This window comes from Musa acuminata, chromosome BXJ3-11 (genome assembly GCF_036884655.1).
Source record: "Musa acuminata AAA Group cultivar baxijiao chromosome BXJ3-11, Cavendish_Baxijiao_AAA, whole genome shotgun sequence".
Classification (NCBI taxonomy): Eukaryota; Viridiplantae; Streptophyta; class Magnoliopsida; order Zingiberales; family Musaceae; genus Musa; species Musa acuminata.
In genome coordinates, this window is record NC_088359.1 from 30,423,338 (window position 1) to 30,449,225 (window position 25,888).

General features: G+C 42.0%; 7 protein-coding genes across 11 annotated transcripts; 4 read left to right on the plus strand and 3 right to left on the minus strand.

The window, feature by feature from the left end:
* The first annotated feature begins 160 nt into the window (after positions 1–160).
* LOC103972183 (GATA transcription factor 26) lies at positions 161–5,380 on the plus strand. Of its 4 annotated transcripts, none has more exons than XM_065173481.1 (8): positions 161–725; positions 2,549–2,914; positions 3,392–3,803; positions 3,943–4,015; positions 4,112–4,215; positions 4,301–4,487; positions 4,564–4,684; positions 4,823–5,380. In XM_065173481.1, exons 1-8 carry the CDS (start codon positions 686–688, stop codon positions 5,128–5,130), a joined length of 1,611 nt encoding a protein of 536 aa, XP_065029553.1. In that variant the 5' UTR covers positions 161–685; the 3' UTR covers positions 5,131–5,380. The 4 variants fall into 4 exon arrangements, with proteins under 4 accessions (XP_065029553.1, XP_009384693.2, XP_065029554.1 ...); XM_009386418.3 differs by having other exon boundaries at positions 163–725; positions 3,404–3,803; XM_065173482.1 differs by lacking the exon at positions 2,549–2,914 and having other exon boundaries at positions 164–725.
* Positions 5,381–6,013: 633 nt separating this feature from the next.
* On the plus strand, positions 6,014–7,118 carry LOC103972640 (uncharacterized). The gene has a single exon (XM_065174428.1). It carries the CDS (start codon positions 6,564–6,566, stop codon positions 7,116–7,118), a length of 555 nt encoding a protein of 184 aa, XP_065030500.1. The 5' UTR covers positions 6,014–6,563.
* A 4-nt stretch (positions 7,119–7,122) lies between these two features.
* LOC135653020 (phospho-2-dehydro-3-deoxyheptonate aldolase 2, chloroplastic-like) lies at positions 7,123–7,982 on the minus strand. Its single transcript, XM_065174429.1, has 3 exons — positions 7,948–7,982; positions 7,433–7,772; positions 7,123–7,320 (listed from the first exon to the last, which is right to left on the minus strand). Exons 1-3 carry the CDS (start codon positions 7,980–7,982, stop codon positions 7,123–7,125), a joined length of 573 nt encoding a protein of 190 aa, XP_065030501.1.
* Positions 7,983–8,061: 79 nt separating this feature from the next.
* Positions 8,062–10,467, minus strand: LOC135652508 (eukaryotic translation initiation factor-like). Its single transcript, XM_065173480.1, has 3 exons — positions 10,318–10,467; positions 10,074–10,229; positions 8,062–9,970 (listed from the first exon to the last, which is right to left on the minus strand). Exon 3 carries the CDS (start codon positions 9,912–9,914, stop codon positions 8,139–8,141), a length of 1,776 nt encoding a protein of 591 aa, XP_065029552.1. The 5' UTR covers positions 9,915–9,970; positions 10,074–10,229; positions 10,318–10,467; the 3' UTR covers positions 8,062–8,138.
* A 902-nt stretch (positions 10,468–11,369) lies between these two features.
* LOC135652138 (FCS-Like Zinc finger 3-like) lies at positions 11,370–12,271 on the minus strand. Its single transcript, XM_065172872.1, has 2 exons — positions 11,871–12,271; positions 11,370–11,801 (listed from the first exon to the last, which is right to left on the minus strand). The coding sequence occupies exons 1-2, from the start codon at positions 12,107–12,109 to the stop codon at positions 11,609–11,611; spliced, it is 432 nt and encodes a 143-aa protein (XP_065028944.1). The 5' UTR covers positions 12,110–12,271; the 3' UTR covers positions 11,370–11,608.
* Positions 12,272–16,975: 4,704 nt separating this feature from the next.
* Positions 16,976–18,548, plus strand: LOC103972643 (E3 ubiquitin-protein ligase ATL4-like). The gene has a single exon (XM_009386987.3). It carries the CDS (start codon positions 17,053–17,055, stop codon positions 18,178–18,180), a length of 1,128 nt encoding a protein of 375 aa, XP_009385262.2. The 5' UTR covers positions 16,976–17,052; the 3' UTR covers positions 18,181–18,548.
* A 649-nt stretch (positions 18,549–19,197) lies between these two features.
* LOC135652509 (10 kDa chaperonin 1, chloroplastic-like) lies at positions 19,198–22,968 on the plus strand. Of its 2 annotated transcripts, XR_010502142.1 has the most exons (7): positions 19,198–19,393; positions 19,479–19,529; positions 20,705–20,770; positions 20,849–20,896; positions 21,608–21,637; positions 22,281–22,402; positions 22,477–22,968. XR_010502142.1 is itself a non-coding variant. In XM_065173483.1 (6 exons), exons 1-6 carry the CDS (start codon positions 19,226–19,228, stop codon positions 22,347–22,349), a joined length of 432 nt encoding a protein of 143 aa, XP_065029555.1. In that variant the 5' UTR covers positions 19,198–19,225; the 3' UTR covers positions 22,350–22,968. The 2 variants fall into 2 exon arrangements, 1 of the variants encoding a protein (XP_065029555.1); XM_065173483.1 differs by having other exon boundaries at positions 22,281–22,968.
* Positions 22,969–25,888: the final 2,920 nt, after the last annotated feature.

Genomic DNA, 25,888 nt, shown 5'->3' on the forward strand with positions numbered 1-25,888 from the left:
AATTATATGATGAATTGTTATAATATTTATAGATATTTTTAAATTTTGATATATATATATATATATTAAAAAAGAAAAAGAAAAAAAGGAAAAAGAAAGATGAGCTGTTTGTAACATTTGGTCAGTCACTCAGCATCCTAACCCCAAAGCCAAGGCAGAGAGGGCGGTGGTGATGGGAGACACAACAAAAAACAATGCAGAAAAGAGAGGGGAGGACTCCTTCCCCCATCCATTCACCTCCTCTCCTTTTCCCATGCCATTTAATTTGATTGCTTGGTGGACTCCTCCCTTCCATTGGATTGTACAGAGTCTGACCTGCACGCCCTATCTCACCCTGCAATTTCTTTCCCTTTTTCCCCTTCCATCCTTCCTCTCCCTTCTCCAGCATCTTTCCTCTTTCTTTCCTGCTTTCCTCCCTCTGTGGTCTTCTTGGGCTGGAAAGAAGAATTCTGGAGTTCTAAAAGTTGGTTTTTTTTTCTGAAAAGGGGCCTCTGCTAGCTGTTACTGTGTTCTGAGTCGTTTCATGTCCTGCTGGTTTTTGGTTTGGAGGGCTGCAAGAATCTATTGAAGCCTTTCTAGTTTTAGCACAATTTCTCACATGAAAATACAATTCTTTTCTTCTTCTTCTTCCTGTGTCGCTGATTTCTGTTGGGATTAGAAGGGGGAGAGGGAGGGAGTGGAACACATGGGAAAACAAGGACCTTGCTGCCATTGTGGAGTTACAAGTGAGTTGCTACTCGTGTCCGTGACCAATTCTGGATCTTCGTCTTGCTTCTCTGATTTTTTTTTTTATGCTTCAGTTTCTTAAAATTAACAAGTTTTTGTTGAGACAGTGATGTTTTGTTATGTCTGTGTGTGTGTATATATGTATGATTTCATTACCAAAACCTATTGAATGCAAACGCTCCATGTGATCATCTGAAGAATTATTGGATGTTCTTCTTGGTCTTTGCTTGGCTCGGTCAGGTGGAAGAAGGTTCAACTTTATCCTATGTGATATCATCAATTGAACCTAATTGATGTCTGTGCTTCGTTTTATTACCTTTGCAGTTTCTGTCACTCCAGATTTGCTTCTTAGAAGAATCTCGGTATCTTTGTAACTAACTATCCTCAGAAGGAAGAATTTTTTGCGGTGGCTTTACAAAACATTATAGTAAATTCCAGTGACCTCCAATTGGGATTGCAGAATTGAAGACGCTTCGCATTTCCTTCTTCCTGTTTTAGGATTCGGCAAACAAAAAAAAATGCTTTCTCTTGTTTAGAATGGTAGTAGATTACTTGCTTCTACTTTGTGAAATTTGTGGAATAACTTAACTTACCACAATAGGATTTGCACATTATGTTAAATTAGATGTGAGGTTTCTTTTTCTCCCGGGAGCATAGGTTTCTTAACTGAGTCATCACTCACTGACTATTGTTGGCACATTTCATATTATGCCATTGGACCTGCTGCGTTAGTAGGTTCTTTGTCGATGTATATTCCAAATTCAGGTCCATTCTAAAATGAATAAGAGTTGCATGTTTTCAATACTACACAACATCAAGAGAATGCGATAATAAGGACAAAAATTCTCGAGTACATCTTATGGGAGAGCTGGTTTGCTTCTAGGTTTACATTCGCGATCGACATTCATGTTGTAAACTCATTTACTGAGACAATCGAGCTAACCGCTGTTCAGTTGTTAGAATCGTTCTATGATGCTGACAGCTAAGCTCTTCTTTTATTGATTACTTACCATAAGTTTCATGTACGGTTTATAAGCATTTGCTTATAAATAATATTCACTCCACGATTGTCTTTTTAGTCTTTGCTAATGGTTTTTTGAGCACCCAGGGCACATTTTTAGAATCTTGAATCGGAAGTTAAGTGTCCATTGGTGGCATCCGTGTGGTTGTTTATTTTGTTTGTTTGCTAGTAAGACTTCTTCCTTGTCTGATAATCACACCGTCTCATGTTTGTTCATCTAGATCATAGAAAGTATTCATAGAATGACAAAATTTCTGTTTTCTATTTTTTTGTTCAAACGTTCTCCAAAATATGGACAATAATTAGGATTTTGATGACAATTTGAAGGAGATGGCCTGAAATAGGAATTATAGATTAGACTGAGAAAATAGTCATCTAAAAGGGTTTGTCATGTTGGTCATTATCAAATTGTATCATGGTGTGTTGATTTTTATTGGACTGCTTGGGCATATATTACATTGCTGTGTGCAGAAGAGTTTGGTTTTTTGGAAGCACATCGTGCAATATAATTCTTATGTTCCTACTTCTGTTGCTTCTGTACTTCCATGTCTTTTCATAGTGATCGAACACTGGGCTTTTGTTTCATCTGCTAACATAGTTCCATCATCCATGTCTTCATTTACAAGCTTATTAATTATGTCTTTCAGATATGCACTTTTGCTTGTTTCAAAGGCAAGAAACTTGTTTTAATCAAGAAAATCTATGTTTATATGTCACTTTTCTATTCTCTTTGACATAAATAAGCTTTAGGATTTGTGTTCCTAAGCAATCATATGGTCGCTGAAGCTTAATATCAAATAGGTACCCCTCTTTGGCGGAATGGACCATCTGATAAGCCAGTTCTATGCAATGCATGTGGTTCTAGGTGGAGGACCAAAGGTTCATTGATGAACTATGTACCACAGCATGCTCGCGAAGGTTTTGCCATGGATGGGCTAAAATCCTCAAAAATAAAAAACTTATCCTTCAAACCCAAAGAACAGAAGTTGCAAATGGAAAAGCAAAGAGATGGTATGTTGGGAAGTGACTGTGAAATGCAGTATTGTGACCAGAACTTTCACAAGATCGTCAAGGGTATTATAAGCAATGGATCCGGTTCTGAGTCAGCCATATCAGGCTCAGACAGCTGTGTACAATTTGGCTCTGCTGATGCAAGTGACGTGACAGGTTACTATCTTTTCTGTTATTCTAAACATTAGGCAACCTTTCTCTCTAGAAAACCACAGGCTTTTTATTTTCGAGAATTCAAAGATGTATAATTTACTGGGTTTCTTGTGACAACTGGGTTGCCAGCCCTTCTTCTTGAAGTAAAGTATTTTGGGAAGCAAAACAAAATGGACTGAGTTTTGGATCAGACTATAGTCCGTTAAGTATGCATTCATTAGAAGCTAAATGACCGATACTAGCTTCTTTTGCTTATTAAATTTTCTCCTTTGATTCTGTGTATTGCTGTGATGATATATGTGGACACCGAAATGTATTAGTTTTACACAGAAATTTTGGAACACTTGAACTGGACAACCAACAATAAGAGTTCTATTTTACTTTCAGCGTCTAATATGTGGAGCTAGTTTACTTACTGATACTATGTTAGGCCCTAACTTGTCACCATAATTAAGGTATGGTCATTCAATAGCTTTTTAGTTTGCTTTTCAGGTTCAGTGCAGTCACATGTATGGGATTCACTAGTGCCATCGAAGAAGAGGACATTTGTAACTCGGCCGAAGCCTTCTCCCGTTGAAAAGCTCACAAAGGACTTATGTTCCATATTACATGAAGACCAATATTCTAATCTGTCAATAATCTCAGAAGATGATCTGCTTTACGATAGCGGGACGCCACTTGGCTCGTCTGAGATCGGGTATGGAGGTGTACTCATAAATCATCCACATTCGAAATCTGTAGAGGAGGAATCTGAAGCTAGCTCACTTCCAGTAGATAAATCATACACTACCAATGAAGGTTATTGTGGTTCTCCTGTAAATACTGAGAGCAAAAGAACAAGTTTTCTGAATTCTGCTGCTACGACACAAATGTCCCAAGAGATTGTGAAAAGGTACTTTCTTGCATGAACAAAAAGAAGAGACTATGTGATTGTTTCAAAAAGATGCTCTTTGCTTATCTCTCAATAGTTGTGAAATTCACTTGATTGGTCTACTGAAGGTCGGTCCATGCTTTGTGTCTGTGCTTTTCAGGGATAAAAGCTCACATGAAAACTTAAACATCCTGCAAGATAGAGATTCTCCTTTAAGTTCTGCAGATTTAAATGTAAGAATATAGTTCTTTTGGCTTTTAGTATCTGTATCAGTGTTTTTGATGTAGCCCACACAAGTGAGAACTGATTTGGCCATTTTACCGTGGTAGGTTGTCATCAACTTTGAGAATTTTATGGAATATCTGACGGATGAGGAACAACAACATTTGATGAAATATCTACCATCTATAGACACTGCTAAACCTCCTGAAACGTCTGTTGCATTTCTGTAACTTCATTCTTCTATTGAGTTAAAGTTGTTCTCCCATTATCATACTACATTCTTGTTGATTTGGCAGCCTCAAAAGCATGTTTGCCGGTCCCCAATTCTTAAAGTCGTTACCGTACTTCCAGCGACTGCTTCAAGAAGGAGTTTTTGATCTCTCCTTGTCAGGAGCAAATGCTGAAGAGCGCAGGACATTGAAGAGGCTTGTACTATTAAATTGCATCAATCTTCAGTGGTTAGAGTACTATCAACAGATAAAGGTAAAAGGAGAATTTAGTATTACTTATAAAAGGAATGTACCATGTTCTGATTGATATGCTACCTCAATTGTTGTAGGATGCATCTTCTAAGAAGATAAAAGGAGGAAATGAAACATCAAACCGACAAAATCTTCCTGGTCTTTCTAACTTGGCATCCATGAAAAGGCATCAGGATAAACAAAATCAGAACTATCCAGGTTTGATTCTTTGATGTTTCTATTGAACAGATGAAAGATATGAATGCCATCTGCTTGACTGGGCAATTTTGATCACAAGAATCATGTAAAATGAAATAGTTTTCTATCTTATGGTAATATACGTACTGCCAATTTCAGACCTGAAGAGTACTATGAGAAGTCCTAAAAGAGTGTGCAGATCCGAGGGCATGAATCCTCCTTCAAGATGCTCAACTCAGCTGGAACCTTGGGACAGAGGGGACTCTGTGGACCATGATGGTGCTTGCTTCAGTCCAAGAAGAATCTTTGCATCTCCTCCCCGTAGGAGCTCCATCTTACCCCCACCGCCGTCCATCGCTGATGATTCCGAAGGCGACTTGCTTCTGGATGTCACTTCCGGTGCATCATTTGCTGAAGCAGAGCTCCTGTATCATCCATGGAAACAGAAAGCAGGCCATGATAAGTGAGCAAGGCATTGGTGGCCGAGTTGATGGGTGTTTGTGTGAACAGTGAACAATGAAGGGGTGGAGGTGCAGAGGTCGTATGTATTGCCAATAAAGAAAACGAGTGCTCATCACTAGCACTGTGCCTGCATTGCAGTCCTGTAATGTTTGTTGACGCGCTCACTCTTGCAAACTGGTGCCTCCTACTATGGGCAGCCTACATGAACGTCTACAAGTCATATGGGAATAATACGTGATCAGTGGTTGACACCTAGACGTTGTGAGTATGATCGATATCTTAGTTTGATACCTTGACGTTACGATATTTTGATATCATAATCGAGTTGATATCTCGGCGTGATCGACATTTCGATGTCATGTGATCGATATCACGGATCAACATAATCTCATCTCTTTGATGTTATAATTACATTTATGATCATTTTATATTTTTCGGATTGGATTTGGTAATACATAATTATGTTTGTGAGTGGAGAAGGCATATAATCATCCTTAGCATTAAGGCATATCTTCGAGGATAATGGTCCTAAAATCTTCCGTGAAAGCCCCCTTATGTTTTTAATCCTGTAAGTTTTTTGGTATTCAACGAATACTCTAAAATTAACATTAATTTGAGCATCGTAGAGAGCTTTATCAGGTGCATCCTGACGTAATTTTTATAAGATTTGAATTTTTTTTACATCAATATGAGATGTAAAGAGAGAGTGTGTGTGAGTGTGAGTATATATATATATATATATAATCATAAGATTTTTATAAAAAAAATATCTTTATTTTGGATATTTCCCAAACCATACCTTCTAATTCAATAAAAATCCAAAATTATTGCATCTCCACCACTCTTCCATCATAACTTATGGGACTGATTGTTGTCTCCTATGTCATTATCGTTGTCAACTATCTTATTGGATCCATCGTCACATTTTTTTTTTGTATCGTCGTCCTATGTCGCCTCCATCATTGCACCCTATCCCACCTCCCCTCTCGTAGTTGCTCGCATCTTTACACGTGGATTAGTCTCACCGACCACTCTGTTCCATTAGTGTAATGTTTTCCAACGAGAGCAAACGTGATATAGGGAGGAGGCAAGCAAAACAAGAGGCAACGGTAAAAAAGGGGTGGACGAGAAGTAATTTGGATAGTTTTTGAATTAAGGATATTATTTTAAAAAAACCAAATATAGGTACTGTTTAGAAAATATCTAAAATAAAAAATGGTTTTTTAATCGCTGATTATAATATATATAAATATTTAGTTGTATGTATATATAAATTGCGACTCCCACTTTTTAGGAGGTTTTAATGAGGAAAAAAAAGGACAACAAAATTAAAGTACGTGGCGTTATTCTTCCTTCCCCATCTCGGCCGCCTAAACGTGTTCTTCTCCTCAGCATAATATAAAGAGACAGGGAACCTCAATCCCCGAGCCGGACGGCAATGGGGACCGACGGCGGCGTACTCCGGCGCTCCGCCGCCGTCGTGGAGCACGCCCGCGACAGTGCCCGCTCCACCCGCAGGGCACTCCGCTCCTTCCGCCTCCACTACGCCCTCCTCCTCTGGGTCCTCCTCCTCGCGTCCCTCTTCCCCCGCCGCCGCGCCACCATGCTCTTCCTCATGGCCGCCTCCAAGCTCGCCCTCTTCTACGGCGCCCTCCTCGAGGCCTTCCCCAATTCCGCCCTCCTCCGCCAGATCGTCGACCGCAGGCTGGTCGCCGCGCTCCTGATGGCCGCCGTCGGCGCCGAGATCGTAATGACGAGTGCCGTGCCGCAGTTCCTGCTCGCCATGGCAGTCGGGGTGCCGCTCGTGCTGCTCCACGCCTTGTTCCGAACGCAGGACGATCCGGCGGCCAGTGGCGAGGAGACGGCCGCTCTTTTGCAAACCATGAGACTTGTACAGAAGAACAGTAGGAAAATGGACCTGTTGAAAGGCATGCTCATAAGAGCTAAGGGAACATGCAAGAACAGTAGGAAAACGGAAGAAACAAGAAGATGACAAATCACCTGACTCCTTGCTCGCGGCGATCCAAGAAACCAAGGTTCCACTCGTTGACTCTGTCAATGGATGCATAGCCACCGGTCGCAAATGCTCCAAGAAGATTCAAGGTTGCTGCGGACTGGCTGTAGGTTTTCAGCAGCCGTCTTGGATCTGGCTCTCGACCCTTTTCATCGAAGGTATCACCGTGAATGATGTCTCCCTGATAAATGGGAAGCTTCACACCGTCTCTTGTTTCGACTGTGCTGGATCGAGGTTTTGTTATTAGAAACATAGCATACGATTCAAATGGAAGTAAGAAGGAAAGATGGTACCTTGATCGTGGGCATCTGTCCTCCGAAGGTCAAGACGAGGCCCATCTGCAACAAAACCCTAAACGTGTCCCTTATTTCGTCGGCACTGAACTCCCTGAAGCTCTCGGTGCGGTCGCCCCCCAGAAGCAAGAACGCACGGCCGAACGCAGCCTCGGCGAGCCTCTCCTCCAGCTTCCGCGCCTCGCCAGCGAACACCAGCGGCGGGCCAGCGGCGGGCACGCCTCCAGGCTCCGGAGGACCGAATCCAACTCCACCGGGATCTGGAGCACCGGCTTCGACCTCTAACTTTCCGGCGCCCAAACCGTGGAGGAACACCTCTCCTTTCCTCCCACTGACGGGACTGAGACGATCGGGGTGGTAGCAGACGAGAAGGAAGCGCGCCGTCTGTTAGTGGTGGAGGTGGAAATGAGAGTGGCGCAGGCGGTGAGCGCCGCCAGCGAAGGAGAAGGAAGAAGTAGCGGTTCAAATTGGCGGGATTGGGGGGTATATATAGGTAGACGTTGGAGTCCAGTTACCGGAAGGTGACTTTAATTATACCTTTTGGTTCCATTGTATCTTTATCTTTTTAATTATAGTTTTTTTTTTACAAATAAAATTATTTAATTATTGAAAATATATACACCAAAATATTATCTATAATTCTTCTGATAGCAATCCTATGCATTACAGGATTCAGACTACCAAAATACGAAGGATATATTTAGATTCAAATATCCTGAGCTTTGGATTCCTGCTGTGCCATGTCGGGAAGAGCCGAATTAGGAACAGCGTCATCCTCCATGGTTGGCACACCAGAATCAGTCGAACCAACATCGATCTTCTTTGGCTCCTCCTCTTTCCTTCTTGCTTCCCATTTGTTCTTTCTAAGATCAATTACATCTCTCAGCATAAATCTAGTCCGTGAAGACAGCTTCTGATTGGTCGATAGCTTTGCCATCATGTCAAAATATGCATCCACATGCTCCTTGGCCTTGGGGTGGTCTATCGTCTTCCCAATCACACCCAGCAATTTGCACAATGCTTGGACATCTTCCTCCGCAGGATTCTGATGCTGCCCCAGCAACTTGTTGATGCACTCATGCATGATTCTCTCGGTCAACATCTTCTTTTTGTACAATTCCCCGAGCAACCGAACATTACTTTCAACTTTGTTTGTTTCATGCTGTTCTCTCTCCCCTCTTTCAAAGTCCTCTTGACATTTGTTCAGAAGAAGTCTTTTGAAGGTAATACGTTCATCCATTTCGTTGAAATCAGGCAGCACGCCGGCGAGACGAGAACAGAGACCAGCATACATTTCACACAAGGCTGGTTCCATCGAGGCTCTGTCAAAGATCTGAGAGACGAAGCCAGTAAGAGTGACCGCATTGTCGATGTTGATCTCCTCAACCTGCACAAAGAGTTCTTCACAATTTTGAGGTGTCAGTTTCTCGAGGATGGCTCTTAGTCGTCTTTGCTTTGCCTCTTCGTCATCGGTCATTCCGCCTACTTCATACTTCATCTCAGCTTTGTGCTTGACCTGCCAACGCGTTCGAGGGACGCCAGGCGCATGTCGCCGCCACGCCGTGCATTTTCCACCACCCATAGTGCCAACCATGCGACGGCGCGCCCAAGGAACACCTGCTGGCTCCTTGATCCTTCTGTTCTGCCATTTGTTCTTTCTAAGATCGATTGCATCTCTCAGCTTGAATCGAACTCGCGACGACAACTTCTGATTTGTTGATAAGGCTGCCATCGTATCAAAATATGCATCCATATGCTCCTTTGCTTTCGGGTGGTCGATCGTCTCACCTATGGTACTCATCAACTCACACAATGCTTCAGCATCTTCCTCGTCGGGATCATGATGCTGCCCCAACAGTTTCTTGATGCACTCATACATGATTCTCTCGGTCAGCATCCTCTGTTTGTACAATTCCCCGATCAACCGAACATTACCAAGTCTACGCATGCGAGCAAGAAGCCTCCTCTCTTCCTTTTCCGCCTCAGACTGCTGCATCTCAACTTTGTGACCTTCGGCTTCTTCCCGCTCCCTTCTTTCGAATTCCTCTTGGCATTTGTTCACGAGCAGTCTCTTAAACGTAATCCCTTCGCTAAACCTAGGTAGTACATCAGCAAGATGACGGCAGAAGGTGGCATACACTTCACAAAAGGTTGGTTCCATCAGAGCTTTGTTAAAGATCTGTGAGACGGCACCGGCAAGAGTGAGTGCGTTGTCGATGTTAACACCTCTGATCTGGGCAAAGAGTCGTCGGAAATTTTGAGGTGTCAATTTGTTAAGGATGGCTCTCACTTGCCTTTGTTTCGCCTCTTCCTTACCAGCAATTTTGCCGACTTCATACTTGTTCTCGGCTTTGTGCATGACCTGCCAAGGTGTTTGGGGAGAGGGAGAGGGAGAGGGCAATAAACCTTGTTGCGAACCAGTTTCACGCCCCGACCAGTCCGCATCAGGACTACCCTGCGCCATGCATTTTTCATCATCCATGGTGCACCACTTGCTTCAGAACTCCCGATTGTAGCATCGACCCTGATCGCTTGAATCTACAGAGACGGACGTCAAAAACTCCATCTTTGTTGAAACCATTCGATCCGACTCAATGAAACACACCGACCCCAAACAAGAAAAACAGAGAAAAGATGGCACCTTCGCTTCGTTAACAACGAGGGAAGCAGCACCGAGGAAGAAGAAGAAACATCATTGAAGCTGGTCGGATTTGCCTGCCTAATCGACGACTGGGTCACATCTGAAAGAAGAAGAAGAGATTTCGACCTCCGCCAGATCAAGCCCTGAAGCTTCAACCTTGCCCACGGATTCCGCAGGCGATCGGAGAAGAAATTTCTTGTCAGTGAGGGGCAATCAGAGAGTGAAGAGGCATCCGATCGCTCACCTAAGAGCTCGAAGGGGGCGATTCCCCACGGTGGGATGTCGCGACCAGAGCGCTACACGAGAGAAAGAGGAAAGGTGGGCGTCGAGATACTTATCGGTGAAAGCAAGCGATCAGGGTTTTCTTGCACCGCAAGGAAAGGAGAGGACGAAGGTTACAGTATGATAGACCAATGCGTGACGTGCGCCATGCAGCAGTTCATGACGACACACGAGTCCACTAGGAACAGTACAAATACCCGTTCCTTCACAAAACCCATCATCTTTGTTGGATCTCAACTTGGATTTCTTGGCCATGAGCATGAAGAGCATGTGAATCACGTGTTGTATCATTTCTACTTCTTCGATTGCTGTCATGTCTGTTTACAGATAGTCATACCATCCTGACTTCCATTTTAGTATAAAGCTAAAGAACAAGGCCTTGTTCTTCCCTATAGTCTCAACACTAACTTGCAAGAGAAGGAAGTAGATGCCTTGTATAATAGAAAATTAATGTGTGTATATACATATGTATATGTACATATATACATATGTATATGTACATATATACATATACATATACATATACTTCTTGAAGATTGGGCCAGGCTTTGCAGCGAATGTAAAGCCCGGCACTGTGCAATACAGTTCAGCCCATATTAGATTACATACTGTAGCTATTGACAATGATGCCGTCAACCCTGAGCTTCATGCACAGCATTTGGCCATATAATTAATATGCTCTCAATTATTGGTCACTATAGTCCAGCCCTTTACAACTAGGAGAGAGAGAGAGAGAGAGAGAGAGAGAGAGAGAGAGAGAGGAGACATGGTGGGTGACTACATAATCTGAAGACCCACGCTCTGTCCCCACTCCACTGAACGACGGCTGCAGTCCTCGGTCCTCGCCGCATGGGATTCTGCGTTCTCCTTGCGCAAGGATGATGAGAGACAGAGGACATCAGCTGAAGAGCTACCGATCTCCCCTCACATAGTCACACGGAGCTTTTCCTGCACCCTAAAGAACGAGTTGCCTCGACGAACGGGAGGTGTTGGCGATTAACGTAAGCCATTGCGTAACTCGGGCTCATTTCTTTTATTCCAGAAGAAAAAGAAAAGGGAAAAAGAAAGGGAAAAGAGTTCCTCTCATAGTCTCTCTCTCCAAAAAAGAAAGAAGAATCACGTTCTTCTGCGGATTTCTGAGCCACTTGCCCATATGGTTCCGCTATGCTTCAGTGGTTTTGCCTACGCACAGCGCTCGCTGTTGCTTTTCTTCCTTACAATGCAGCGTGTCGTGTGGTGTATATGGTTGGTCCTCAACCTGCAGCCACAACGGTGCCGGTCCTTGCGTGGGCCTCGTGAGACTTTGAGGGGCTGGTGGCCGCGCCGGCCTTGTTCGAGTCCGTCGAGGAGGCAGCTTTGAGAGAGTGCTTCCTGCTCTGCTCCGTCCCCTCGTCCATCTCGATCTGCACCAGCCGGCATTCCTCGCTGCAGAACGGCGTGTCCCCTCTGCATGCGACCCCCGCGACATCAGTACCCATCAGTGGATAGAAAGAAGACGAAGAAGAAGCTAATTACCTGTACATGAAGATGTCGCGGTTGCCGGCGAGGGGCTTGCGGCAGAGGAAGCACGAGTCCAAGAAGTGGTGCGGTGGACCGTCGACGTCGACACAAAAGAACCTGTACGTGGGCGTCCGAGGCCTCGCCACTCCTCCGGCGGAACCGTGGGGGGAGGGCGGCGTCGGGTGGGCGTAGGGAGGACCCCATCCGGCCTCCAGATCAGAAGAAGAAGAATACAAGATGGAAAAGGGCTCCATGCGGATGAGAACTGAGGAGGAGGAGACCTCTCTTTCGTTTCTTCTTTCCGTGCTTGTCGTCGTAATTGGGTGCGTTCCTCGCTTTGTATTCTCGATGGACGGTGGAAGCAGGGAGTGGCGTGGAGAGGTCGGGGGTGGCGTCAGAGGTTATTATAGAGAGAGAGAGAGAGAGGAGGAGGAGGAGGAAAGGCAATACAAATGCCAATAATAGTTGTGATTGAGAGAGAGTCAATCTTTAAGCTAATTGAGTTAGTTTTTCGACATATTGGCTTTTATTTTTGCTTTTAACGTTATAAATATAAAAAAACTGATGCTCTAAACGCCAACGCTTTCTTTAAGATTCGGACCTACAATGCCGCAATAATTGCAGGTAGCAAGATTAATAGATGCATGAGTGGAGCGACGACAGATCGTGAGGCACCAATCAATGATTTGCTCCCTTTCATCATGATGCGTCTTTGTTAATCTCAAAGCCCTTTTTTCTTTTTCCTATATATATATATATATATATATATATGAATTCTCAGATGGGGCTCACGAGATTGATTGCGGGGATAGGTGTGGCTGGGGACCACCCACGATGGCATGTGACACGGGCGCCCGCACGAAACACGATGAGCTGTTCGCGTCGTTAATTATTTGGTCGATCGATTAGCTGACTATTAGCGATTGGAAGGCTTGGGCCCCACCCCCGGCCCCACTCGTTCGAGGCCACGACGCACGTAAGCAAGACCGACCGACCAAGCCCCTCCCTGTTTCGGGACGTTTGGGCCCACCTTAAGTTAATATAAAGAGAGAATTCTCGAGAAAAGTTTTTTTTTTGTTTTTCTGAAAAGTAACTCCCATTTTTAGATTATTTTAATTGTGTACTTTTTTTTCCGCATTCCTTCAGTCATCTATTTTATTTCTCTTTATGAATTTTTTTATATTATATTATAATATTTTTAATAATATTAGGAAAATATTATAAATGAGGAAAATAAGAAAAAAGAAACTTGTGGTGAGAAGCCAAATCGAAGACGCACAAGTGGCATTGTAGCCATGGCGGATACGACCTCCTCGACAGCTGACTCACGCGTGCAAGAGCAGGTTTGCACGCGTGTGTCCCCTCGACCGCAGACATACATACCATCTCTCTCTCCGTTTTCGTCTTCCTTGTGAGATACACTCACTGCACTTGTTAACCTAATACTGTGAAAAAGGAAGGGAGACATGGTTGGCCATGGCGCTGCAGACAGTGGGTCGCTTGGTCCAGAAGAATCAAATGCGAAGAGTTTAATGGCTCGAGTGGGGGAGAGCACATGGAGTTTACTTCGACAGCAAGTGATCCTTGGCGACAATTAATTTCCTGCACATATCACTACTGTTCCTGAGATGGCTCACCTGTGCACGCAGTACTGTACTATTGCTCAGGACCGAGGAGGAGGAGGACGGTCACAAGCTGTGTGGCATCCAAGTGCGTTTTCTGTGGACAGGACAATGATCCGTGGAGTTTCCATCGCACGAAGGTCCCAAACTTGGGTGCAGGTTCACCGGTCCATTTCGGATGACATGGTTACAGCTCACGGATGACGAGCTTTGTCCACACACAGTGTAAATGCCATGATGTGGTCTTTGAAATGGCTGTCTAGAGAAGAACAGACCTGAAATGGAGTTGATGAAGGTATATGATTTTTCTTTGAACGAAGGAACCATGTCAAGGAGTTGTTCTTGTCATCTAAACTAATCATTTTCCTCTGAAGCATGTTGTGATGTTTGAATCTGTATGGTGGAGCACAATCACTTTCTATTTCTCCTGTACATTCTCCTTTCTTTCATATCATACATATCATGTCAATTTCTGACAGCCCAGACTGGTTTTACGATCTGATCACAAGATGGTCCCCACACTGCTCCCAGGCATTGATTCCTCTTTGTAAGTCACATAATGGGCTGATGCTCTGAGCATTACTTTTTCATTTTTCATCATGTCTTTTATCTTTTTGGAGTCAAAATTGAAGTATATATATATACATATATTAACCATGTTATGTGTGCATATTATGTAAAGGTAAAGCTTGTCCTATTAGTTGGTGATATCATATTTCTCTAATTTAGGGTGTCATATGTACATATAGGGCCCATGTCAGAGAGAATGCACAATGGAAAGGATGGATAGAGGTGGGGTGGGAGGATGGTTATGATGGTGTTGAAATAAATAAATAAATATATATATATATATATATATAATATTTAAAACCATAGTTAGATGATGAAGATGAGATTTAAATCTAGATTTTTATAATAAATTATTAAAGTCTATACCAACTAAGCTAATAGATATATTTGTGGATAAAAATATTTAGTGCATGACGCATGGGATTCAGTAAGATGGATAATAAAATTCCTAATGTAGATCACAGAGTTATTGCTGATGTATATACTATTTAAAACCATAGTTAACACATGATGTGGGATTAATGTTAAAAATATAATGAAACATCAATTTCTTAATGATTTAGTTTTAGATATCACATTAATTAACTTTAATTCTTAAAAATATATTTGGTGAAAGAGAGACATATGACGAATTTGACTTGCAACTTAATAGTCTAAGATTGTGATTTATCTGTTGTTAGACTAATCTTGACTGACTTATAAATTTCCAACAATAACATCAACCTTTTTTCTTAATTTTTTATTCACTTTGTTTATTTCTTTGACATAGAGATGCACACAGACATTTAATGAGAATAAAACAATAAATTAGGTTGTTGTTGTTTTCATTCATCAATCATGAAATTTAAAGCCCATTGAGAATTCAAAGGCACATGTCTTTAGATTGGCATTATTTAATTGACTTGAATGATAATGACTTTTGTAGAGATTTCTAAGGTCATAATCCACTAAAAAGAAATCACACAAAAAAAAGAAAGAAAAATAAGGTCTCTACAAGGCCAAGCCAAGTTTCCAAACCTCTTACATCATCAAACTATTACTTAACTGATCCTTGTAAGCATTTTCTAGTTTCATCAACATAATAAAATGCAATGAATTGCATACAAAATGTTATATACACTTTCATGTATTGTGTTTTGCAAGTAGTAAGTCAAGCTGGTTGGATGTATGAACTTTATGTGGAAACACTGTTGCTTGTTTGTGATCACAAAATCCATCCCATATAGATCTATGAATTATATACAAGCAAAAAGAGAAAAACTAAAAAGTCTTGGAGGGCATGTGAGAGAGGACAATTTTTCTGGGAGGAGAAGACATTCAACAAAGCTGTGTAGAAACTGCAAGGCATCTGAAGCTTGCAGTAATTGAGCAGCCAAAAAGAAAAACCCAGCAAACATTAAACACTGCAAAGCTGAATAGATACTATTTGCTATCTTGGAAATGTCCACACTGCTAAACCATTGGCTTCTTCCCATCACAAACAAGGCAAGCCAGCAGTGCAACTTAGACAATGGATGGCCCAGTGCTGAGGAAGGAGATCATCACCTCCCCATATAACACTATTTGCTCCCAATCTCATGGTTTCACATCTCTTTCAATAGTTTCTCAAAGACATCATCATCTTTAAGAGGATGCAGGTGTTCTAATTTTTCCTTTTGTTTTCCTCTCAGAAAACTAATATGAGAAAACTTGCTTCAGCTGCATCATTTCCTTTGAGAAATCTTCTGAGGAATCCTTTCTTTAGGATGCATTATCTCAAATGTTGTCAAGTATCATGACACCAATTATTCTCATCTACCTACCAAAACTCAGAATCATCTAATCCTGGACCCAGTACTCCTCTCACAGAATGAACCTGAACAGGGATGAAAGTGAAGCCTCATCCCTGCATTAATTATATGGGCACCTTCATGACCACACACAGAGGAGAAATCATGACCCATCGTTAAAAATGGTTCTTGGTTACAGAAAGCACGCAGGGAGTATTTGGATGCAAGAACCGATGGGCTAATTTATCTGCGGCGATCAGCCCCAGCATTCCTTCCCTCCCCACTTTCGAGAAAGGCTCCAATATGTTGTCGATGCAGATTGCAGTACTGCCCCTTCTTTTGCTCACCGACAAGACACCGTACGGAGCTATCAGGCATCGCTCATGCGCTGCTCCTCGTCTCTCTTTCCCTCTCCGCGAGATTCCCACTGCCCGTGGTCTAAAGCATAAACACAAACAGGTGGTGAGCGTCACGTGACGGTCATGCGCATCTTTTGCAGCAAGAGGAATGTGATTACTCGGTCACTCCCAACAATCGAGTTGGGATCATAGAGTTGACACGAGAGAAGCATATGCACTTACAAGTACACAACGCAGGCAGCAGGTTCTTCCCAAGTTTGGGGGAGAATTAGTTCTCACAACGTCGGTTTGTCTTCTGTGGAAGAAGGTCTAATACGAATGCTTTCATGGTGCCTCTCTGCAAACAGATGCGAGAAGAAGGACGACACAGTTTCCTCCCCAAAGAGGCATATAGCCATTAAGTATGTTTCTGAGGACACACATGAAATGTCAACCTGCAGGGAAAAAGAAATGACGAGTAGATTCTCCTATTGACTTGGACTCGCATCATTCATAACCAAAGCTAAAGCTTCATCGGCTTGGTGTGTAGCTCCCTAACTTAACGCACACTCCATCCATCCGAGCATCCCACATGTACATGAAGAGCCTGTGTGAAGCTTCCAATGGAAACCGACGGAACTACTAATATTGGTTGGTGGACCGAAAAGGAAGCAACCTATTCTTTCTTTTTACGTTGGTTCTATATATGATAGATATTATTATTATATGCGTTATCTTTTTTTACGTGGATAATGGAAATTTTAATTAACATATATGGTGAATCGAAGGGAAAGTGAGGCAAAGCGAACGCAGGCAAAACAGCCGAGCGTCTCATCCAAACTCCACACCATATTATAACACGCCCGCAAAGCCACGTCTCCGCACCACCTTCACCAAAATGGCATCTCCGCCACCACCTCTGAGGCCTACGCCTCCGCCTTCTCCTTCACTGAGGCCCCTCAAACACTTGCCTCCGACACTCCCTCGCGGCTCTACCACCACCACCACCTCGTCGTCCTCCTCCTCCTCAGTATCCCTCAGTCCCAGCCTCCTCATCATCTCCGCCATCATCGCCTTCGTCTTCGTCGCGTCCGCCTCTATCCACCTACTCCTCCGCTTTCTCTCCTCCCGCCGCCGGTCCTCCGCCGTCTCCGCCGCGCCACCGGCGCCACCGGCGCCGCCGCTCCTCCAGCTCCGCCGCCCTGAATCCTCCTTTTCCTCGTCCTCAGCTGCTGCGACCGCAGCCGCCTCCAACTCCGGCCTCTCCGACCAGGACAAGAAGGCGCTCATTGACGCCCTCCCGTTGTTCTCCCTCGCCTCTTCCCTCGCTGCCGTCCCCAAGTCGTCGTTGGACTGCGCCGTCTGCCTCTACCCCTTCCGCCCGCACGACGAGCTCCGCCTCCTCCCCGCCTGCCGCCATGCCTTTCACTCCCGATGCGTGGACCCCTGGCTCCGCTCGACTCCTTCTTGCCCTCTCTGCCGTGCCTCCATCGCCCTCCGAGCGGCACCGCTACCTTCGCCGCCGACGGTCGCCTCTCACGGGGACCCCTCCGGGTCCGGCAGCTTTCGGGTGGAGATCGGCAGCGTCAGCCGGAGAAGTACGCCACCGGAGGCGGAACCGGTCGTGAACGCTCTGCCTCATCTGAGGACGTACTCCTTGGGGTCGTCGTTCGAGTACGTGATCGACGAGGAGGTGGAGGCGGTGGTGGCGCGAATCCGGAGGACGACGGAGAAGGAGGAGAAACGAGATGCGGTGGCCGAACCAGCCGCCGTAATCGTAGCTGGGCCTGCGCCGTCGGTGGCGGAGGTGGCGGGTGGTGGAGGGAGGGGATGGCTACGGGAGTACGTGGACCGGCTCGCGTCGTCGGCGTCGTCCTCCTTCTCATCTTTCCGGTTCTCCGGCAGGTGGAGCCACGACGGCGGCGGCGGGCCAGCGCGGTACTCGTACGACTTGGAGGGGAGCGCGCGGCGGGAGGCGGAGGACGGCGGTTACTACGGCTTCTACAGGTGGCTGATAGGGGCATAACCGTCACAGCACGCACTTCCCCTCTCCGTTAAGCCGTCACGGAAGCTTCTTTCGGACAATTCCCGGTGACCCAAAATCGCCACATCATTCCTCAGGAACTACGAAGCCGCCCCCGTCGGCCTGCGCGAAATCGGACGGCCCAGAAGCCCGCAATTGCAAAGAAGCTTCATGCGATCGCAGCGGTGGTCCCCAGCAGTTAGGTTGGTGGGGGGTACCCCTTCTTGGTTGTAGCTTTGTACTCTTTTTGTCTTGTTTTGCGATGGGATAATGTACGAGTGGAGTTAATGGGCTTCGGATCCGAGGGGAGGAATCGGATCACATCAATTGAACCCGTTATGATTCCCCTCCTCTTAAAACTTCCCAACCAACGCACGCCTCTATTTCGATCGACTGCTGCGGACGTTACAATGCTTTGGGTTCCCAAGAAGATCCGGCCCGTCCTTGGCATCTCCTATGTGTGTGTGTGGGGGGCCCTTCTCGGGTAAGTAAAGCTACGTAGAAGAATGATGTGAAGTTACCCGCTCAAAATATAACACGATGAACATTACATGTAAGCTACGGCTGGCTGAGCTAATCGCAGACCACAAACCTGGGGGATTTGAGACCGAGCGCTTCACGCCACTGCACAGTCTACTACACCAAATCTACCGTGACATCAGTGTTGGGGTACGCCACCGGTTTCGGTGACGACTGCGCGGATCAACAGACGCATGGGCGTGAGATGGCACTGACGAGGACACTCGACGTATCACGGAAACATCGTCACCAGTCCAAGGTGACGCGGATACTGCAATATTTGGGCGCTGACGTGTCTGAGTTGGGCTGACCAAGGCTTTCATCCCACAAATTTAAACCGGCGCGCGATCGAGCAATGATGGTCGAATCAAACCGGTCCCGCTCGGACCGCAACTCGACGCCGTTATCGCCTCGTGTACACCGTGGCAGCGGCCATCGTAATGGATCTCGTCTCACGTGACGCTCACGTTGCTATCGTTTTTATACCGGCAAGAAAGGGGCTTCCTAAACCCCATTCTTATCCTCGGCCATGGCTTCCTCTGTTCTCGCCGCCGCCAAGCCTCTCCTCCACCCTTCTCATCCTCGTACTCCTCCTCCATCTCGTGGCGCAGGTGGCCCTTGCCTCCGCTGGAGCCTCTCGGCCTCGCGTAGGAGCGCCGCGCTTAGGGTTCACGCCCTCAAATGTGAACCGTCCAAGGTCTGTTGTGATCCCTCTACGCAGTTTCTAATTGCTTTGTTGTTATTTGCGTTCTCATGTCTTCCTTCTTTGTTCTCGAGTTCAGATAGCTCCGCAAGCCGATCGGGTGCTCGTTCGTCTCGAGGAGCTCCCCGAGGTTTCCCTCTTTCTCCTCCGGTGTTCATAATTGTCGTTTTTGCTTTCTTTGAAGACTTTCCCAAAGAAATACAGATGTAATGGTCGTTGATTATGCTTCAAGGGCGTTTCTAATGTCCTTTCCAACGACCAATTAGTTCCCTAGTGCAGATTGATAGAACTTTGTAGTTTATAGTTGCTGCATTTTTTTGACCAGGCCATTTGATCGCTGTACCGCTTTAGGTTTGATAGGTAGCTCAGAAATGTAGATGGCATTGGTCATAAATTTGGCACACTGAGATCTATGGAGAAAAAGTCATTTAAGTGCGACAACTATTTTACTTGCTGTAACTTTCTTGCATGATCATTTCGTGCTAAAGTTACAAGAACATGGGATGTAAATAGCATTCTTAATTTGGTCTTCACTGTTACTGACTTGTAGGAGAACGGAGCCTTCTTATTGCAGTAGCCTTGAAAATTTTCATTTGATTCCATAAACAATCTTAAACCTATTTGTAGCATGTGGTCGCTGATGAAAATTCAGAAATGTATAAATATACTTTTTTTGTTTTTGTTATGCCTTGGGATGGTTATCAAAATAAGCTAGGAATGTGATGATTTGGCTTGGATAGCACTGAAATTTAATTTCCAAAACCCTGGTTTGGATTTATAACACTGGTGTTCTAAGATCAATATAACTTTTAGTCTCTTCCCAGCTGAATTAAGTTGAGTGTATCCAATATAATGCAGTTAGCTGCTACGTCTTCCAGCTTGCACCAGCCAATTATTGCTGCTACGGCCCTACTTATAACAACCAGTTAGAGAGTGAGAAGGGAGATATCATTGTAATTCCATGCCGTCCAAGCTGAAGAGAGAGAAAAGTTAACCAAAAGCCACTGTACATAGATATCTGACATTGTTCACAGTTACTGTGATAGTGTTGTTAATAGTTTTGATAGATTTTGATAGAAAGAAAGCTCAGAAAAGATAACCTGGCTTTTTTATAAGCATGCTGTAAATCATAAAGCTAGTAATCATATCTCGATCTAATCAACACCTTATTCATTATAACAACTACATCAAAGCCGTAAGTCCCAACTATTTGGAGTCGGTTGTATGAATCTTTTGCCGCTAGGATCTAATCAGCACCATATCCACTATGTTCCATATTCTAATTGGAAAGGTGCTTTGGCGCAGAAATCTGCTGGTGGAGTACTACTTCCAAAGTCAGCTGTTAAGTTTGAACGGTATCTAATGGGTGAGGTACGGAACAAAAGATTGATATAGTTGTATTATTTGTTTGAGCTATCAGCTTTTGATTATTGCAATATGTTCTGACAGATTCTGTCTGTTGGCTCTGATGTCACTGAGGTGGAAGCTGGGAAGAAGGTAGATTATTTTTTTTCATTTTTTTATGGTCGTTTCAATAAAAAAATTGGATAATGCTTGTATTCCTTTGATCATAGCACCTTCTTCTTACTAAAAGTGGTGGTATCCTGTATCACTAAGTTCAGTTAAGTTTACATACACATGTCATTATAACTATAATGTTCCTGTGGGTAAGGATCATTTAGCATGGCAATATGCTTTAGTTGTCAATTATTATATGGCGAACATGTAACTTCACAAATGTCCAACAAGAAGGGAGAATAGCGTACATGAATAAGATAACATAACCTGTGATACTTTGCATTTAGATTATTACAGTGTTATCATATTCTTTTTTTTTTTTTGAAGTATATTGACTGTGGCCAAAGTTGTCAAAACCAGACTGGACTGCTCTGTTGAAGTCGGACTAGCAACTGGTCTAAAGTCCAGTCTATTTTATCACAAAAGGCCTAGGAGCAAACCAGTCAAACTTTGTCAAATTTGGTAGAACTGACAGAACCAGAAATAACGATTTTTCCATTTTACCCCATTATTTTACTGTATTTTTATTTTTATATATTTAAAAAAATAGAAACGGTTCATAGTGTCATGCTATTGTATTGGACTGATCAACTGTTTGAATTGGTCTTGGAAAACTGGCTCTCTCCAGGTTGACTGGTTCAGTTTTCGAGACATTGACATAGCTGATGTTTCTCCCTTTTTCTTTTGCAGGTTCTTTTCTCAGACATTAATGCATATGAGGTATGTGGTCCTATAACACAGATTTAATCATTCACTAGTTGCATGATATACATCATTCTTATTCCTCAATATACATGCATAGCAAACATGGATATATTGTTATATATAAATCAAGCATTAACAGGCATATAAGCGCTTCGTGTAAATCAATCAAGAATTTTGATATTGTGTCTTGTTGTCCTCTCAAATCCAAATTAAGCAATCTCTTTAGAGGGGAGGGTGCTATTCTAGGTACTGTTTGTTGAGATTTGGCATCCATTGACATCATTTACTGGAATGAAAAGCTAATGCTGGAGCAATTTCTTTTGAAGTATCACTTCTTTGGACTATGATATAGATGTCTGATTTAATTATTCAGTCCGAAAGAACATCTCCATCTATGGAGAACTTTTTATCATCTGACTGACCTTAACTAAAAAAATAGTAATTACTGGACACACATATCATTTGATAGTTTGCATGATACTTCCAAGGGAAGTGTTATTTGCAGATTTCTTTAGATCAGTGGACAAAAGTCCTTTTTCTTTGTTAAATAGCTCCTTTAATTTTGGTATTTATATACTTGGGCTGGTACCTGTTTTTTTTTTTTCTTTATCATACAAATAATTTACTTCTTGTAATTCCTCCTTAAATGTTTGTGCAGGTGGACTTGGGGACGGATACGAAGCACTGTTTTTGCAAAGCCAGTGATCTGCTAGCTGTTGTCGAGTAGATATCTAGTAAATTTATCATGTTTGGTCTTCTTAGGTCTGCATGGTGATCTAAGTAAGTCATCTTTTCGTGGTTATGATCCTGAATTTTCATTTGCAATGTATTGTTGATTGATACCCATAATGCAGGTTGAACCGTTTCCTTCCTCAAAATTGATGTTTGCATGAAATTCTACCTGGAATCCAGGTCAATTAGGGGATGTTCGGTGAAAGATTACTTGCACAAGAATATATTTTCTGATAACGTTCGCAATCACAAGAAAATGATCGACATAACATTTGCAGGTGCAGTCTTTTCTTCTTGGGTAACTTAGCCTTACGAGTATAATGTTTGGAGAAGAACAGGTATATGTCTGTCCACTTCTTTGGGTAACCTAGCTTACAAGTGACATACTGTTGCAGCATTGTCATGTTAGATTGCATGTATATGATTTAGGGAAAAACCCTCCATTTGTTTTTTTTTGGGTCCAGCGTTCCCTACTGGAAATGCTAGTTAGATTAGTATTAATACATTCTATGGATCGGTTCATAGGATAAATTGATCCAATCTCTATACATAAGATTTATGATGTTTTTAAATGAATTTATTAAAAATACTATGATTGAGGTGGGGTAAGTTGACTCAGAACTTTATATAAACTAATTCATATATATATATATATATAGGATTTAATATAAACTAATTGGATAAGTGGATGCTAGCTATTTTACCTTGCTCTGTTGTTACGAAGAATTTTAGGAGGAGAATGGGAGGTCATGTTGGAAGGTAATGTTCGAGTTAAGGGTTGGTCATTAAGTTAAGTTTTTTATTTTATTTTATTTATTTTTTGTGAAACAAGCTTCGTACCTTAGATTGATTTGGGAGACTTGCTCAAGCTCAACCTATTGATAGGGATGTTAACTGGATGACAGAGTGCTTCCTTCGTTCCTATCCTCAGTCTCTATCCTTCATCTTTTATTCTCATCCTAGTTAGATAAAGCGATGATTATTACGGGGACGGAGGCGGGACAGCAAATCTCCATTAGGGAGAACCAATAGATTCTCCATATATTCTCTTATATTAAAAGATAGGATTAGTGAATGTTATAAGTATAAAAATCATGTTTATGTTACTGTTATGTAAAAAAATTAATGTCAAAAGTTGAAATTAAATAATAATAAATTAAATATATAATGTGTGTATTTACATAAATATTAATAGGATAGTAGAAATAAATAATTTTAACAATGTAAAAAAGAATATCAATTATAATGTCCATTCATACGTATTATATTTTTTAATATTTGCTCACAAATTTTATCAAAATATTTGATTAAAATATATCAAAATAGTCAATTTTATAATTAAGGACATAAGTAAAAAAAATTAATTTTTGAAAGGTAAAATTATAATTTTCAATGCTCGCGTGCACGCACATACATATATATATATATATATATATATATATATATATATATATATATATATATATATTAGAAATATCTCATTTTCTAATGATAAAGTGGAAAGTAAAATTGAAAGATATTTTTTTATTTTATAGAGTAAAAATATTCTTTTAAATAAACTCTAATTCTCACTTTCTTTTCTTTGGTTACTATGCAAGGTATGTGGTCGTCGCCTACGCACGCCATATGGTCAATTTTAGTCGTTACTCTAAGGAGTGACTGGCCTTATACTATTGATCGATGAGCTCTTCAGTCGTTGTGCGATATTGTACCACCGTGCCCATGCATAGTTGTGCACACGTGCCCCATGCTTTTGCCTAATGTAATCGTTGGCTTTTTGATATCTAATTGATGTCAGCCACAGCCAGTAAATGCCATAATACCATTGCTTCAGTCATCACATGCAGCGGTAGTTGTTGCATCTACTGTACGCAACGACATTGTTGTAGTTATCACATCGGCTACAAATAATGACTCTATTGCAGTCACCTCACGTAATGATGTTGTTACGATTGTCATAAGCCTATCGCACCTTACAATGCTTTTATTGCATACGCAGCCATTGCCTATGATCAGGTTAGTAACCATTAAAGGTCACGTAACCTCTACAATACTATCATTGGCAACATGTTGTCAAATAGTCCATCGATCAAACATAAGGAACCGTGTATTATCCGCAATCTGGCAATAGGATAAAACAGATCGATGACACAAATAGATCGAGTAAGTATCATAAATCAAAGCCCAATAACACATTTTCTCAAACGAATAGTATTAATAAACATATTTAAATATAAAATACGTTCAAAATATTTTTACGACCTAAAGTATTTGATTTTGAAGCATAGCTTTGATACTAGATGTAAGTATAAAAATCATGATTATCCTATTGTTATGTTATAAATCAAAATCAAATAATAATAAATCACATATATGATGTATATCTCTTAATATCATTCAAAAATGTCTTTACTTGATTTGCAAGTGTATTGTCGTTGGATTTGAAGGTTATAATGATTTATAAGGAGAATTATACTAACCTTATCATCTCTTCTTATTCTTCACGTATATATTATTTCACGTATATATATTGATATTTATTTATATATTATAGTAGAAGGTTTATGATAAGTAATCATGAGAGTTCTTCCAATCAAGATTATCTGATAAGGAATCATTTGAACTTTCTTTTTATTTGTCGATAAATGTAATTAGAATCCAATCATATCTATAATCTATCTTATCATGGTTATATAATCTAACAAATACTCACGGGTAATAGAAAATACCATTAATCCTCGTCCCAATAGGGCAAGCCGGATGTATGAACTCATGAATATAATTGACACATTTGCTTATTATTTGTTTAATACTTGCTATCATTTTTTCAAAATAATATAATATTTAATATTATGTTTGATTTATTTAACTTAATTTTATGACATAATCGATACATTTATTTATTACCTTGTTATTGATTTTCTAGGACATTATACGTTTTAATATAATATTTGATTTTTTAACTTTTTATTTTTGTAATCACTAGCAAAAACGACATTCATGCACTTCTTATATAAAATTTTAATTTTTACAAGTGATTATGTTATCATATATGTTATTTGGCTTCATCCATGTATACATCTTCCATACTTAATATTAAGTATGTAAATTGTTATAATCATAAGATAATTAACCCATTAGATTAGCTTATTGAAATCGAGCTATTATATTAAAATATTTAAACCTAAATTAATAATAATACATCACCCTTGTAAATCAAATCTAAAACTGTCCCCCCTCTCGATCTGGCGTCAAGCCACGGTGGCATAATGTCTCTACCAATAGGAGATGTCAACGGTGTTTCCGCTTGCTTTCGTCCTCCGTGACGGCATACAATAAATTGGTTATTTTTCTTAAAAGAAAATGTGTCGGCCTTAATTGGGCCTTAACTGGGCTGAAATGGTAACCAACCTGCTATTGAAGCCCGTTACCGGGTCAGCTAATTAGGCCCAAATTGGGCTGGAGTGGTAACAATCGCCACAGTTATTGCAGCCCGCTACCCCTTTATATTCTCGACTCGAGGTCGGCCGAGCA